At 44.1% G+C, this 16,567-nt stretch overlaps 2 protein-coding genes across 3 annotated transcripts; both read left to right on the top strand.

The window, feature by feature from the left end:
• The first annotated feature begins 3,201 nt into the window (after nucleotides 1–3,201).
• Nucleotides 3,202–9,014, top strand: prkar2b (protein kinase cAMP-dependent type II regulatory subunit beta). The gene is made up of 11 exons (XM_076169740.1): nucleotides 3,202–3,563; nucleotides 4,769–4,804; nucleotides 5,136–5,188; nucleotides 5,288–5,371; nucleotides 5,460–5,566; nucleotides 5,658–5,811; nucleotides 6,790–6,891; nucleotides 6,978–7,052; nucleotides 7,151–7,219; nucleotides 7,310–7,445; nucleotides 7,531–9,014. Exons 1-11 carry the CDS (start codon nucleotides 3,299–3,301, stop codon nucleotides 7,653–7,655), a joined length of 1,206 nt encoding a protein of 401 aa, XP_076025855.1. The 5' UTR covers nucleotides 3,202–3,298; the 3' UTR covers nucleotides 7,656–9,014.
• Nucleotides 9,015–9,444: 430 nt separating this feature from the next.
• hbp1 (HMG-box transcription factor 1) lies at nucleotides 9,445–14,923 on the top strand. Of its 2 annotated transcripts, none has more exons than XM_076140006.1 (11): nucleotides 9,445–9,500; nucleotides 10,719–10,873; nucleotides 10,957–11,137; nucleotides 11,454–11,574; nucleotides 11,755–11,869; nucleotides 12,218–12,333; nucleotides 12,910–13,066; nucleotides 13,146–13,290; nucleotides 13,399–13,677; nucleotides 13,788–13,929; nucleotides 14,018–14,923. In XM_076140006.1, the coding sequence occupies exons 2-11, from the start codon at nucleotides 10,741–10,743 to the stop codon at nucleotides 14,033–14,035; spliced, it is 1,407 nt and encodes a 468-aa protein (XP_075996121.1). In that variant the 5' UTR covers nucleotides 9,445–9,500; nucleotides 10,719–10,740; the 3' UTR covers nucleotides 14,036–14,923. The 2 variants fall into 2 exon arrangements, with proteins under 2 accessions (XP_075996121.1, XP_075996112.1); XM_076139997.1 differs by having other exon boundaries at nucleotides 12,907–13,066.
• The last annotated feature ends 1,644 nt before the right edge of the window (nucleotides 14,924–16,567 follow it).

Here is a 16,567-nt window from a genome sequence, read left to right as displayed (position 1 = left end):
ATACGAGCACTTGCTTCCCCCTTCATGTTGGATGATCGAGGGAAGATAATACCATAGAAATCTCTTATTTCTGTAAGTGAAGTTAATGACTGGAACATGACTCCGCTGATATAGCCATTGATCTACCTATGACTGTGACGTCACACGAGAAAAAAAAATCGATATTCAAGTGCTTACATAAGTACAAGTGCAGCTACTCTAGACTAGGATTCCGCTACTTTTACCTGGCGGCTGTAGTTATTCCAATATTAAGACTTTTTCTGAGTGTCTATCGCTTTAATGCTTACGCTCTACGTACCAGAAATGACGTAGATTATCTCGCGAGAGTTTATACCGGTTTGTTTGTAAAGGAGCGAAAATTGCAGTGCAGCGTGCAACACCTAATATTTATTTAATGCCGTTCGTTATAGTTTGATCAACATCCTTGTTCCTTCCTGTCTGATCCAGTTTGTGACATTCTGAGTATCGAGCCAATGACGTAAAGTAAGTGCCCGCTGCTTGATTGTGTCTATATCTCACAAGTTTAACCGTGTTTGTTTGTGTCCATCGGGATCAGATAAGTCTTATATTGTCACGATGCTCATGTTGTAGTGACTCTATAGTTCGTTTCTGTACTCCGCCGTATGTAAAAGTTAAAGCGCTGTTAAAGCTGTTGGGAGAAGTTAGGTTCGCCATGGCAGTACCTTTGATTCGCCACACTGTGTCGCCGTTTTCCTTTGTATAACCTTGTCAATGGTGAATCTGTGAAGTAATCGCTTTTTCTCAAAGAGTGAAATGATCAATGCCGTGCCTATTGATATATTTCTACGACTTCCATTCAGATGTTTCTATTGATGTTTCACAGTAAGTCATGTTTGCTAAAGGTGATTTATTTGTTGTTTCAATCAGTGTTAACAATACAATAACAATGCAAGTGTCCTGGCCGATACACCATCCTCTTTACTGTTATAATCCTAGAAGAGCTCGAGTACAAACAAACTAATTATTTTGTCGATTCAGTATTCTCATTTACAATGTTTCTAATTCCACTGTCTTGTCAAAGACCAAATAAATGACCAATAGAAAACTGTGATATTTACGTCTCTTCTGTGAAGCAATAAACCATAAACCAATAAACCGTATGTGAACATAAACATATACAACGCTGACGTTTTAGAAACATTTATTTGCATTTCCTGAAACTTTAATGTGGTCACGGATGCTAAACACACATCTGGGTGAGCGGGTCAGGAGGGGGAGTTCACGGTTACACGGTGGATCTGAAAGCACCAGAAGAATCAGTCACACTTGTAAACAGGCAGAGGGAATCTGATGTATTTCCGGTCTCGTCCACTAGATGTCACTATTACCCACATCTTGAAAACATGAATGACGTTACAGGGTTTGTTCATAAGAAAGCGACACGGACGGTAACAATATATTAACACATCGCCGTACAACAGCTGTTTGGTTGATCTAGCTTTTTACACAACTACTGTTTTCTACTATCATGCCGCTCAGTTACATCTCTGTATTTGCATAAATATCCTCCGCATCCATAAATATGAGTTTCTCAATGGCTGCTGCTGAGTGAACAGGAAGAGGGACGGTCACAGCGGCCCCTAGTGGATTCTTTGGGGTACATCTCTTCAAGTAATAGTAGAGATTGCTAAAAACAACCCCACATTACTTAATTTGTAGGCATTCTTCATGTTATTTAAAATGACAATGTGATTGAGGGGTGAAAACCTCAAATGGATGTAAAGATATAAACTTAAAAGCTTTAGATAATCCCGATTTTAGTGTAGGTTGCATTTTGAAGCGCTATCGTTCCACAGCTGCAAGCTTCATTGGTCTCCTGAGAAGCGCTAAGCAGAAACAATCCCCAGGATCTACGGTTCAGAGAGCAAATGGCTGATTCATAATGTTTGTACTTTAACTCCAGTCTCTCAGGTGTTTATGGGCTTTCTGCACAGTCAAAGTAAAAGCATCAGCACTTACAGGGAGGAAACCTGTAGTCCTCAACCATCTAACAGAGGTGGAGAGCCAGCAGCTGAGGGGTAGCGGCGCTGTATTATGGGTCACACTATGCTCTCGCTTTCCTATGTTTGCCTGAATGAGAGTGTGTGTGTGTGAGGGTGACAGATATGGGCCACAGCGAGCGGTGGGGGTCCTCATCTAGAGCAACAGAGACAGATAACTGTGCAACATAAATAAGTGTGTGTTCACCAGAGGCTTGTTTTGGCCCTAGCTGCTCAGTGGCAGTGTGAGTGTGTAGAGACCAGAGGATGGGGCACAGCAGCTGCTTCTCTCTCTCTCTCTCTTTCTCTCTCTCTCTCTCTCTCTTTCTCTCTCTTTCTCTCTCTCTCTCTTTCTTACTGCCTTCTTTCTGTTCTGATGAAGAAAGCTTTACTCCCTTTACTTTGCTCACACTCCTATCTGCCTGCTCGTCCCAGTGAAGGAGGAACTTGTAAGCAGCTCTTGCAGGTCCCTTGAAATGAATTTCTATTTGTCAGATTTATTAATTCTTCACCCTCTGGTACAGGAAATGGGTCAGAGGAGTTAATTGGCAAATCAAACCAATCTAATTTTAGGATGCATCATTTAAACAGGCTGAGCTGTGACGGCTCGGCTTAGAAACATCATCTATTGTATTTAACTCTATAGATCCAGGGTTCGTCTCTGATGTCATTTTTCCTGCTGTATTATTATATTATCTTATTATATTTGCACTTTATGTTTATTTTATGCAGCAATCCTATAGGAGACACTGCAGAGGGACACAAGTTGATCCATTTTAATATTTTAAAACGACAATAAACCAATCTAAGGACCGCAGGGATCAAACAGAGAAACATTCAGACATGTTTCAGACTCTCTCTCACTTCATGTCAGCTTTTCCCCCCCTTTCCTCTAGCATCATTTATATTTTGGCACCGGCTGCAGTTTGTGCCGCTGCCGCTGCTCATACGCAATCCCTGGATGGGTGGTTGCCATGGAATCCTGGGTCACATGCGTGGGTTTCCTGTAGCCAGAAGCAGCGAGAAGATGCTCGGACCCAAAACCCCACAACAGCCATTTTCACTGGAGAAACACGAAGGTCTCGCTGTGGATGGATCGCTGACTTACACCTGACCTGCTTTTTCTTATCCATCCACATACATCGCGCTTGTGTGTGAGGGAGTGTGTGCGCTTGTGTGCATTCGCGCGTGTGTGTGCGTGCGTGCGTGCGTGCGTATATGTGTGTGTATGTGTGTGTGATTCCTCTCCCAATTCGCTGCAAACCGGTTTTGTCCACATCCATAGACTGATCACAGGAATGAGTATAGAAATCCCTGAAGGACTGACGGAGCTGCTACAGAGCTTTACGGTGGAAGTGTTGAGGAGCCAGCCCAGGGATCTGCTCGAGTTTGCGTTGCAGTACTTCACCCAGCTGAAGGACAGCGAGAGCGACGAGGCCTCCGTGGGCAATGAGCAGAATTCGGCCCCAAGACCTGGCAAAGCGGTCAATTTCCTTGATGAGGCCATGCAGATCGACTCGGAAAACGGAGAGGAGGAGGATGACGATGACGAGGAGTTCATAGGTACAGTGGCGGCTTGTTTTTGTTGGGTTCTTTTAATCGTGGGTTGGATGTGAGCGTTTGGCATGTTTGTGTGTGTGTGTGTGAGGTGATTAGCATGTATCGCGGTGCGCGGCTGCCGGTCTGTGGGGGAGCAGAGGAGCATCGCCGCGCCTCGCCTCGCCTCGCCGCGGTGATGCTCCTCTCCCCCGGCTCGCCTCTTTGCATCCACCGCGGCTCTGCCATTCTCCATATATGGTCACGGGGGGATGAAGGATGGCGGATGGACGCGGCGCTGCTCTTCATCCGTGCAGACGCGTTGTGTTGTTGTGAGGACGCACAGCAGCTGCAGGACGAACAGGGTGGTGGTTGTGTGTGTGTGTGTGTGTGTGTGTGTGTGTGTGTGTGTGTGTGTGTGTGTGTGTGTGTGTGTGTGTGTGTGTGTGTGTGTGTGTGTGTGTGTGTGTGTGTGTGTGTGTGTGTGTGTGTGTGTGTTTTCTCACAGAGGGTCATTTTCAGTTCCAGGCCTCATCGTCGGGCCTCCACCCTCATCATGCATCACAGCATCTGACACATCAGATCTGTGCTGCAGGATTGAAGCATTTCTTCCATCCTCAGCCAAACAATAAGAAATCAAATAAAGCAGCTGGATGCTTTGCTGTCAGGGTTGAGATTATAAACTCTGTCTGGTGCAGGAGTGTGTAAGGTGCAGCAAGTAGCATAGCAACCAAAAAGCCCTGACACAGCATCCTAATGAGTGTTGGGGTCTGCAAGGTTGAGCTGTGATTGTTACATAAGGACAAATACACTTACACACTCCACATCTGGACTCACTAAGGTGCTGGTTCTGGTGTGTGTGTGACTGTGGCCTCTGACGTCTCCGACACATTCATGTTGCTTAATGATATTACAATTTATACTGAGCAGGCACAGTATTTATGCATGACACACACACACACACACACACACACACACACACACACACACACACACAGTCTGATGTATATTTCATATCGTGCCCATTGTGTTATACTGGAGTTCTTTCTCATTCAAATTGGAGGCAAAAGCACTTGAAAGCACCTGCTGTTGTTCAGGTTTCACCCAAATCTTCCTCCCTGTAGCTGCGTGTTGAGCCAGCAGGTATACACTATAACGCTTAGAACGACGCCTATCAAAGAGTTAGGATGGAATTTAACAGCTGAGCACATTTTCCTTTTGTGTTTCTGCAGCACCTGTCATAAACAGATTCATCAGAAGAGCTTCAGGTGAGTTGTTCTTCGTCGCCTGACTTTTTAAAAGCCTGTCCTGTCGAGAGCAGAAGTCTGGATAATGTCCGTGCTGGAAATATGTCAAACTCCTCTGACACGTGAACACGGAGGCTGCCACACATTTTCCCCCATTAACACGCAGTCACCAAAGTATTTTCCATCTGTCTCTTGTCACCGTCTATTCTTCTTGTAATAGTGATGAATTCTCCTCCGTTACTTCAGGGTTTGTGAGGGAAAACGTTTAACATAGACAGGAAATGTGAATCCGTGTTTGAATGTACCGTCTGGTAATCAGCCTGCAGTCACATGGTGTGTTTGTCTCATGCAGTGTGTGCTGAAGCCTTCAACCCCGATGACGATGATGAGGATAAAGAGCCCAGGGTAAACAAGAGTTTCAAGAGGAAATGAAGCTTTGAATAGTTTTAAAAAGCTGAAATATTCAACGTTTGTGATCCCACTTTAATGTGTGTTTGTCTGCAGGTCACCTACCCAAAGACAGACGAGCAGAGACAGAGACTACAGGAGGCGTGTAGGGACATTCTGCTATTCAAGAACCTGGATCCGGTGAGTGAGCTGTAGATCCAGAAATCTGCGTTTCAGGATCTGAACTCAAAATGCCTGATCGTAGCCGTGCTTTCCCGTTCCCCTACAGGAGGAGATGTCCCAGGTGCTGGACGGCATGTTTGAGAAGTTCTGCACCGAGGAGGATCACGTCATCGATCAAGACGATGACGGGGACAACTTCTATGTCATTGAAAAGTAACCGCCTCACATCAGATCAACGACTGTTAGAGACTTCACACACATCCACCTCCCTGCTGCTCACCGTCTGTTTATCTGTTGCGCTCAGCGGGACGTTCAACATCTTCATGAGGGTGGAGGGCGAGGATAAGTTGGTGGGCTGCTACGATAACAGAGGGAGCTTTGGCGAGCTGGCGCTGATGTACAACACCCCCAGGGCGGCCACCATCATCGCCACCACACCTGGAGCTCTTTGGTGCCTGGTGAGTAAAGCCGGAGCACAGCTGGATCTGAGCTCAGCTTCTCTGAATGTGACTCTCTGGCTCTGCTGCTGTCAGGATCTACAGTAAAGTAACCAAACTATCTGTGGCAACAATGTCATCTAACGTGATGAAATGATGAGGGAGGTGAGATTTTTAGATCAAATCCTTACATGAATTTATCTGACTGTGACCTCTGACCTCTGCAGCTGCTGTAGTTTCATTCTGGTTTGTTTATTAAAGACAAAACTATGGGTGATAAATTGTGTCATGTCATGCGAGCTGTATCCCGCTGTATCCCCGGGTAACCTTGAGCAACAGTGGCGCCCAGAACGCAGAGGGGGAGGTGTGTAGATTAGGTTAGTGTATAGAGTCGCATCAAGCACCTGAGGTGGACGAGGAGGGAAAGAAGCCACGCTGCTGCCAGTGAGCCTCTGAGCCAAACAATAAACGAGCTGCAGCTGCTTAGGCTTCAAATCCATCCTGGTCGTATGCTCAGAGACCATTTTGACTCGTTTTTAGTGGAAAAGCAGAGTGACTAACAGCAGCAAGGAGGGATTAGTTCCATCTAAGCTTGTTTGTATCTACAGCAGTGAATCAGCATGTGTAACAGCAGGGCCAATGGCACTTGAACTCTGAATGGAATGCAGCCATTGTTGATGCGTCCGTCCATCCGATCGTCCTTTTATCTGCGTCTGCTGAGTCAAACGCCCGACGTAAGGACAGACTGCATTCATTTCAAGCCACCAGGGTGACAGAAGCACATGAATGTTGCTGTTGCTGTTTTGTTATGCTCGCCCTAAAAGCTGGGCTACATCGCCCCCTGCTGCTAAATGTCATGTATGATAGTTGTTTTTGTTAAAGGGTGCTGCCTCAGAAGTAGAATATAAATGACTACTGCAACATGAAATCAGAAGTGACAGCTGCTTCTCTTTTGAAAGATGAATCCTTATTGTTTTTCCTGTTAAATTTTGTTTCCAGGATCGTCTGACTTTCAGGAGGATCATAGTTAAAAACAACGCCAAGAAGAGGAGGCTGTACGAGGCCTTCATCGAGACGCTACCACTGCTCACGTCATTGGAGGTTAAGATACATGATGTCACCTGTTGAGAAACTGCAAGTCGCGTTTACATTCAAACTGATTGAACCAATTTCCGCTTCATCCACAGCTGTCGGAGAGGATGAAGGTAGTAGACGTTCTGTCCACCAAGGCGTACAACGACGCGCAGCAGATCATCGCTCAGGTGAATCCTCTCTTTGTGTTATCTGTGCCTTTATGCACCCATACAGGCTTTTATGGTGATCTGGGCTCAGGCTACATCTTGCTTGCTTTATATTACAGGGTGATTTAGCAGATAGCTTCTATATCGTCGAGTCTGGTCAAGTTAGAATCACCATGAAGAGAAGCAGGGTACGTATTCGATTGGAAATCTACTCCCTGGATTCAAAGTGAGAAAATGTTCTGTTCGGTTTGTCTTAATTTGCGTTTCTTTCTTGCCAGACGAAAAAAGATCAAGAAGACGAGGCGGTTGATATCGCCACGTGCTCCAGGGGGCAGTATTTTGGGGAATTGGCTCTGGTGACAAACAGGCCCCGGGCTGCGTCGGCCTATGCTGTGGGAAGCGTCAAATGCTTGGGTACGTTCAGTGCAGCTTTACCGCCGCCTCTATTATCTATGTTCCCGTAGTCTGTGTGTGACTCATCTGTCCTTTTGCCCGTCAGTCATGGACGTGAAGGCTTTTGAGAGGTTGCTGGGCCCATGCATGGACATCATGAAGAGGAACATTGCTAACTATGAGGAGCAGCTGGTAACCCTGTTTGGTGACATTAAGCAACAAAATGCATGAGACAGCAGCTCCAAAGGACCATGAATTGGTGGATTATATATTAAAAAAAAGGCTTATATGGATGTTTCCCCCATAGCTACTCAAACAGCTTTTCTTACAAGAAATGTGAAAACCTGCCACATTATTTATTTGTCACGTAAATAAATCTTAATTAGTGACGATGCTGTATGAGGGAGGGAGGGCATGTTTTCATGGAGTTGGCCACTAAGTATTAAGACTAAAGCCAAAGCTGAGTCACTTAAAGCTTGTTTAAATTAGATCTCACACTACTCTCACTTTGAAAAAAGAAGGTGTACATTTACTTGTCAGTGTCAGATGAGGTATTTGTTGTATATTGAGCACTTTTGTTAACGTTCACCTCTTCTCTTCAGGTGGTGCAGCAGCAGCATAATATTTTTTTGTAAATTTCTGAACCTTATTTATTAGACTCAGTTGCCAAAGGTTTCTTACTAGATCAGTTGTGAGCAGTTACAGTATGTCACACACACACACACGCACACACTCACACTCTTGTCGTTTTCCACACGGGCAATGACACTGTGCAGGCGGTGTAACAGTGACCCGACATGTAAACAATCAGCAGTGTTTGGTGAGAATAATCATAAGAATCATTTGACCTGAAATCAGTGTTGACTTCACCATAGTTTCAGTGGTCTAAATTTAAATATATATATATACATTTTCCATGCTCATCTGATTGATTCCCTTAAATACATATTCATAAACTGTAAGTCATTGTTGGTGTTTGTGGCAGTTAGCCTGATTCTATGCTTTTTTTGCAACAACTAAAAGAATTCTGAAAGAGATAGCTGATAGTTTTGTAAGAACACACACTACACTGCTGTACAATTTCAAATTGAATATTTACTCTTGTCATATAGGCTTAACTTTAATTTAAAAGAAGAAAAAAATTCCCATACTCGACTGTAGTCATTATAAGCAATGTTGTGATTCGATTAATTTCCCTGTTTCAGTGTAAAACCTTTAGTCATGCTGTTTTGGTGTCAGTGAAACATAAGATTATGATATCCATGATTATGAGACCCATTATTGCTGTCTACCTCTGGCAAAAATGAATACTGTTTGGGAAAAACATTCTGATAATTCCTTCCAATGGGAACCCTTTGTGGATCCTTTCACTATTGTTTTATTTCAATTAATAATTACAGTCCTCTGTATTTTGTCTGTGGTTTGTTGCAGCTTCAATGTTTTAGAGCTGGTTTAACATCGATTCTCTGTATGAAATTAAACACTCTTATTTCCCCCCCATGTGCAGATAGTAGTGCTATAGAATTTGGTAATTTTGAAGGCAAAATCATAATAACTGGCTGAAAGTATGTTTCACTTTTCATGTCAATAAAGGACATTTTTACATTTGCGTGTCACATGTTCTCTTCCTTTCATTGGCCCAGTTCATTCATTCAATATTCATACAGTGATTCATGTTGTTATCCCACTGTGTGTGTGTGTGGGATAAAAACATGAAGTGCTAATGTGAGACTATTCATCTATTTATTTATTTCAATTTTTTCAAATGATGTAAATAATAAGTGATTGTCATTCTTGGTATAGTTGCAATAATGCAGATAAAAAGTAACCATGTATTGTTCCTGTTATTGCCAATCAGCTGTTACTGGGCAGTAACAGGCGTGTACTTTCAGCCAATCAAACGTTCATCAACAAACCAAGCCCCGCCTTCTAGATTATTATCTACAATTTTGACCAATAGCATCGGGGGCTTCTTGTGATTGATGTGTGTATTAACCAATCGCGAGCCTTCTTTGTAAACGTTCATTGCCACCCACAGAACGAATGCCAGAGAGTTTCTTGATGGCGACGCGGCTGGTAAGTGAGAAGTTGTCTACTTTCTTTCGAAGAAACAAATGATTTAGATTCAGTTTGGACACAACTAACAAGTAATCCGTTGCTTTGCTCTTCTAACGCGATGTTATAGCGCGGTTGTCATACGCTTGTTCCATGTCGAATGACAGATCGTACTTGTGTTTTTTTCCTTCGTGACGCTTGTTGTTTTGTGGTAACGATCCCACCTGACAGCACTTCTGTGTCTCGAAACAACATCGAAAAAGTCCAAAGTGTACCGATCGAAGCGAAGATGTTGCAAAGGCGCTTGTCGACGTTTTTGTGTCATTCATTGCTAACGGGGCAAATCGGTTGCGTCATGCCTCAACTTGTTGACATTCTTTTGTTTACAGTGTTCGACTCGACAGCCTCTGGCTCTGTGCTGAGGACACCGCTGCTTTCGGGGAGCGGGGCACAGAAGGCCTGGCCCGTATGAACTCGCTTTCATGGGGGGTTGTGCTCCTAAAACGTTGAATGAATGAACAAATCAGGCTAATTTGTCTTCTTTTGGCGTGTGCGAAGTAACGCGACGCGACGCTCCTTTCTGCAGCGTTAAATCTCGCACAAACGTTGAATCGATCGTTTGCTGGTACGCACGACTAAACTTCTTTCCACTAAATGCGTTTGTTTTTTATTCCATTTGTTTTAAATCGTGTTTTATTGTTTACTTTGCATGTGTAAAATATTCGCGACTATAAAACTAACCCGAATATTCGACTGATCCATCGGCGCGCTGGGTGTCGACGCTGTTGTTGTTTTAGCGCGTCGTATTTTTTAGCTTCCAAACGCACTTTGAGAAATTTAACGCAGCGATTGATCACTTTTTCTACCCCGTTATGAATGAATGAGCTCTGGTGCGCATGCGCCAAAGGCTTTAAGTTTATAAACAAGGCCTCCACGCAGCTGGTCACGTGACTCGCCACAGATACAGAGACAAAGGACTCAGGAAAGACTCCTCCACCTCTCTGTTATGTTCATATAATACCCGCCTGACATTGGCTGCTTGTCGTTTTTTTTCTTCTGTCCATGTCTGAATAGAAACACAGTGTTAATGTCCAACACCTTTTTAAAAAATTATGCAAATGTAGAAATAGTCTCTTCTCTGCCATTTAAAGTTGACACGGTTCATTAGCTCAGGGGAAATTTAAACACAGCCTTCAGCAGTTTCACTTTGTCTAATTTTGGTGCCATTCCCTCTTGCAGCTGTTGTGGCATGATATGATGTATGAAGCTGAGTAAGTGGACCTGTAACCTGTCAGCAAAGACCAAACAGCAGAACACTGCAAAGATGGATGAATCCTTTGACCCACTCAAATGTAACGAGGACCTACCTTCTCCCGGCTGCCACATGGATTATGGTGACAATTCTTTTAAAAACAATATGTGGCTCAATCAAACAAACAGAGCCAAGTGTCTTACCTCTCTCCCCGTCACCCTGCAGATGACATGCCCGAGCTGCAGGAGGTGGAGGAGGACCAGAGGTCTCCGGGGCTGTTTCAGGTGAGAGATGGCGTGTCTCATCAAGAGTTCAGCAGCTCGCCCAGCACCAACTGGCTGACTGAGCTGGCCAACATCGCCACCAGCCTTCAAAGCCCCCAACTGAAAGACGCTCCACATAAGAGGTTTGCAGGGATGCATGCCATCACTAATGTGAGCCAATGAATGTAGGAATGTGCAGTGATCCATCTTACTGGTCATCATCACGTTTTGTAAAATCTTCATATAATCACTTAAACAATTTAATCCACCAATTCCAACTATTAATTTGGTTGTAGTTGAATCATTTCAAAAGCAAATCTTTGGTAAAATGCCTGCAGAGGCACAGGCATGTCATATTAGTGACTGTAAATACCCCATACAGTGTAAACACACAGTCTCACCCATATCATTGACAAACGCCTCTCGATGTAGTTTTATAGCCTTGTCATCTTCTTTCAGGTCGTCTCCAGTCCACATCTTTGGCAGCAGCAACAGTTTACATTCCTATGCCCGGCCCCCATTAGCCAGCAGTGCACCCAACCCCTCCAGAGGCCATCTCAGGGAGCACAGGCGTGTCAGGGTAACTTAACTTTGCAACTCCTATCAACCATATTCTGATAACCTACGGACTATCCGACCCTGTAGACTCATTGATCACAGGCCTGCAAGTCCTTTATGACAGCTTTGCCTTTTCGCACATTGAACTTGTTCATTACGTCACTGTCGCTGTTAACTGTTTTTTGGGTCTTTTCTTCAACAGGCCTGCAGTGAATCTGAGTCTGGGGTTTTCTCTATGTCCACATCGTTTTCCGATGATGAAGACATGGTGTGGTCTCACTCCTGGCCCTCCACTGCCTGGCACTGCTTCCTTAAAGGTGCATACATGTGCATGCGTGTAGCCACACACTGCACACACTTACAGTTGAGAAACACAAAAAAAAACTTGTTGTATATCTATCTAAGTCAATGTCTTATGTTTACATGTCCTTAAAACAACTCTACAAGTAATCAGGACAGTATTTCATCAGAGTGCTACCACTATCTTTTGTTTATTTCCACTTTTCTGTAAGGATCAGCCTCAGAAATTCCTTCCAACCATCATCAGTTACAAAATAGGAGAAACAATGACGCCCAGTGGTGAAATGGTGCTATTACAGCCTCTATCCCTTCAGTTGTTTACATATCTGTTTGTCTTCCCTTTCTGTTGTGGTGCTGACACTCAGGAACGCGCCTACGCTTCCACCGTGGCCCGAACGTGGAGTGGCAGGATGCTGACGAACTTGGAGATTTTGAAGATAACTCAGACGAGGAGACCATGATGCCGTCTTCCTTGCGTAAAGTGAGGAAGCAATTGAGACTGTGGCGTTTGTGTGGCGTTTCTTTGCAGTAGTGAACACCTCACCTTTATTTTTTGCTGTTACCAACTTCACAAGTTTTGGTTGTGAGCTCTTAGATGGCTGTTTAGAAACAAATGTTGATTTTTCTATCATTTCCCGACACCTCACAAGCCTTTCCTCTTCCTGTTCCTGATGTTTACCAGGTGACAGTTTCAGTAATGGTTTCATTCAACCTTTATTTGACTTCCATCTAACAACTCTACCAAAAGGCCTCATTGGTGGAACGCTGCAGAGATGTTTGTCCTGTTATCGGGTTCTTGCTCTATAATCCCGCTCCATTCACTCAGATTTGAGAGGAAATTCCACAGATATTTGGTTTTTGCTTATCAGGTCTTTATTTGTGTCTCTATTTTCACAAATCTGTTAAGTGAACACCTCATGACATTTTGTAAAAGGAATGATCAAAGCCGCTGAGCTTCAGGAAAGCAGCAGAAATGTACAGATTCTTTTTTAGCTCTGACTTACTTATTTTAAAAATACTCCTCTGACTGACACTTCCTGCTGGTGTGTGATAGCAGAGATACGGCTCAGAGGGCCTGAAGCTGGTGAACCACGAGGAGACGGTGTCTTTCGGCCAGGCTGTTCTGAAGCTGACCTTTGACCCTGGCTCACCCGACAATGGACTTCTAACAGCTGAATGTCGACTGGATCACCCATTCTTTGTCAAAACTAAAGGTACAAACACAAACACTTTCTCACAATTCTGCAAATTGAATATTTCCTTTTACGCTTAATCTGTTTCTCTATTTTTCAGGATGGGCCTCCTTTTATCCGAGCCTTACCGTGGTGCATCATGGGATCCCTTGCTACGAGATGCAGCTGGGCGATCTGTGCCTGCCGCCAAACCACCCCAACGCCATAAACTGTGATGACTCTGTCGTCTTTGACACATTCAGAAGGTAATGCCTCCGTCTGTGACCTGAAGTAGCTTTTCTGTGATTGACGTGAGTACTTCGCAACGACTAATGAAGAAAACATCTCTCTCTTCTCCTTTCCTTCCCCTTCAGTTACGACTTCACCCCGCTAGACTCCTCAGCCGTGTACGTCCTCAGCAGCATGGCCCGCCAACGCAGGACCTCTCAGTCCAACGGCGGCGCCGTCAGTCCGGACTGCGATAAACTGGAGCGCTGCAGCTCCCCGCAATCTTCTAGCAAAACCAACAAAAACTCAGGGACAGCCAGTGGTGCCCCGGCCACTAAATGCAAACGGCCAATGAATGCCTTCATGCTCTTTGCCAAGAAGTACAGAGTGGAATACACCCAGATGTATCCTGGGAAGGATAACAGGTGAGTACTCACACACAGGCTGATCTCACCACACACACCAGCACTCTGTGGGGTTGAGAATAAAGGATCTTTGTCCTTCTGACTCTTAACTGACTCATTTTACACCCCAGAGCCATTAGCGTCATCCTGGGTGACAAGTGGAAGAAGATGAAGAGCGAGGAGAGAAGGATATACACCATGGAGGCCAAGGCTCTAGCGGAGGAGCAGAAAAGACTCAATCCAGACTGCTGGAAACGTAAACGAACCAACTCGGTAAGGATGAAAACGCAGCGACTCTCTTCACTCAGGCTCCATTTGAAGCGCTCCCAGGTTAAACCACGCTGGCTTTGTGTCTCTGCAGGGTTCCCAGCAGACTTAGTTATCTCCCAGAATCCCCAGATGCTGGCGGTTGGCACGGAGAGATGCTGGACGGAGTCTCGACCGACCGCTTTGTGCCTCTTCACTCTCCTGTATTCTTGAGACTCGACTGTGATACTGAACTCACTTGCTTTTTTTGTTTTTTTGTAACCATGAAACATTATATAGACGAAACCAGTAAGAAATATGAACTATAAACAAGAACGTGTAATCTAGTCACTAACAGTGCTTATATTTTCCTATCTATCGTGTCAAAAGATGTCTTACTCCCCTGAGATAAGGACAGACTCTCTCTTTTTATTTCAGGTCATTTCATATTTCAAGGTTTGGAACATGAGACCCTGTGGTGCTATGCTTCAGTGTTGAAGGAGCAGTAAACAACAAATGTCTATTTATAAATGTAAAAAGGGGAATTTCACAAGTGTTCATATTGATTATATTTGTAAAATTCAATAACTCGCACAGATTTGTGACCCTTTTATACATTTTGTAATACAGTACATACGCAGCCGGGCTATAGCCAGTAGTCTGGGCTGTTTGTGCCGTGTGAGGCTTCTAAGCATGCGGTGGTGGGTTTACACTCAGTCATAAAGCACTTCAGGCTTTCACTGTGTTTATTTCCTTTGCACTTTATATAAATATGTAATCTTATCCTATACAGACATTGTATAATGTCGGAATCCATGTGTATAATACGACTCGTATCTTTTGCTAGTCTTTGCTAGTCGGTTCCTTTGACTCGAGCGTGTCTCGCTCTGCTTTCAGGTTGCTATTGACTTTTTAAAGTTCTTTGTTCAAAATGTACAGGATCACACCACCCACACACAACCTCTTGCACAGAATATCCTTGTATTATATTATAAATACATTTTTTAAACTTGCATCTAAACTCAGTGTTTTGCCTCGTTTGTTTCCGTCCTGCAGCTGATTGTTGTGTTTGAAACATTCATCACTTCTTCAGAATAATCAGCCTCCTCCAGTGACGACCGCTCTCTCTCATCTCAATCTATGTAAACATAAACATGCGCCCTGTTTCCCGGGCAACAAAAGGTCTGAAGTGTCGTCTCTCAGTGTGGGTCCAGCCACATCAAAACCAGGGCTAAACAAAGATCTGTTTTGTCGCGTTATTCATTCTACAGGCTGCTTGACGCAACTTTAAAGGTTGTGATTAAATCCTATGTTAACCAACACCTGCCTCTTCATCACTAAAACGAAGACCTTCAAGTGAAAGAGGAAAGAATCTTAAGCTTCTTACAGAAGCACAGAAAGACCTCAGTTTGGTGAATGGTTTGTCTTAAACACACAAATAAACAATAGAGTGTTTGCGTCTTTACAGCCAGAGGGCGCTAACGCTCAATTTGTGCCTCTGCTCAGGATGACGTGCTGTTTTTTTGACATGAAAAATCTGGAGCCTCACTTTGTGCATGATAATAGAGTTATAATCTGAACACGGGGATCACGCTGACTTCACTGTCATCTGTGTGTGTCGGGCAACCATAATTCAACATCGTGGCAGTGAATAATTTACTTGACAGTTGTACGCCGCAAGGTAAAAGAGAAATTGATGATTTATGGACAAAAAGGAAGTTATTGTTTCCATGTTTATGAATATCTAGAGGGCCTTGTTTGTTTGTAGGGGAGAGAATGACTCGTCTGGTCTGGATGGAGGGAGATTTAAAGCACTGCAAGCCTCATGAAATAACAATGATCAACACCCTGCAAGCCTTTCAAGCTTTGGAATCTAATTATAGCACATCCACAACCAGGCACTCCAATATGATCTGAGTTGAATACTTTATGGGGTGCAGATTGGAGGAAATGGAAAGTTCCCTCTGTGCTCCTGGCTGAATAATAGCTATTATTACAATCAAAATAGAGACTGAATGTTCACGTCTTCTCACGCCGCCGCAAATCAAAGCCATGTGTCAGCGTCAGTGTTGTTGTGAGAGAGGCAGACGGCGACGTACAGGAGCCATTTGTGAATCTTAACGGGGATGCTGTGAAGTCACGCGTGCAACGTTTGTCGATGGTTTGATCCCTAATAAGTGAAAGATCAGCTGGATGCAGCACAAACACCTGGAGTGAAGACGGCATAGTAAACAAAGACACACCAGCCTGCGTTTCATCTCAGCTGAAGATGGCCGACGAGTCATTTGAACATTTTTAAAGGTGGCACAAGTTGAATAACACATCATCCAAAACCTAACCCTCTAATTCATTTTAAGGTCACCGTGTTCCAGCTCATGAGACGTGAGGAAAGGCTAATTTTTGTACAAATGGAGTGTATTATGCATAAGTTCCTTGGCCTGGAACAATTAAAGAACAAATGAATAATATAAAAGAACGATTAGAGTGCAGAGAAGCTATGACGGGGCAGGAGGGGGAGGGAGGGGGATCATCACTGCTGGTTTCCTGTAAAAATCTGAAGCGCCACCTTAATCAAGACTTCCTAATAAGGGGCAATTAGCTTTTGTAATTCAGTGAACGACAGCAGACAGTCGGTGTCGTAGTTACAGCAAATGTGTGTGCGTGT

This window comes from Genypterus blacodes, unplaced genomic scaffold (assembly GCF_046128005.1).
Source record: "Genypterus blacodes isolate CSIRO-AG114 ecotype Tasmania unplaced genomic scaffold, CSIRO-AGI_Gbla_v1 ptg000015l_1, whole genome shotgun sequence".
NCBI classification, from domain to species: domain Eukaryota; kingdom Metazoa; phylum Chordata; class Actinopteri; order Ophidiiformes; family Ophidiidae; genus Genypterus; species Genypterus blacodes.
This window is presented reverse-complemented; position numbering and strand designations above follow the sequence as displayed.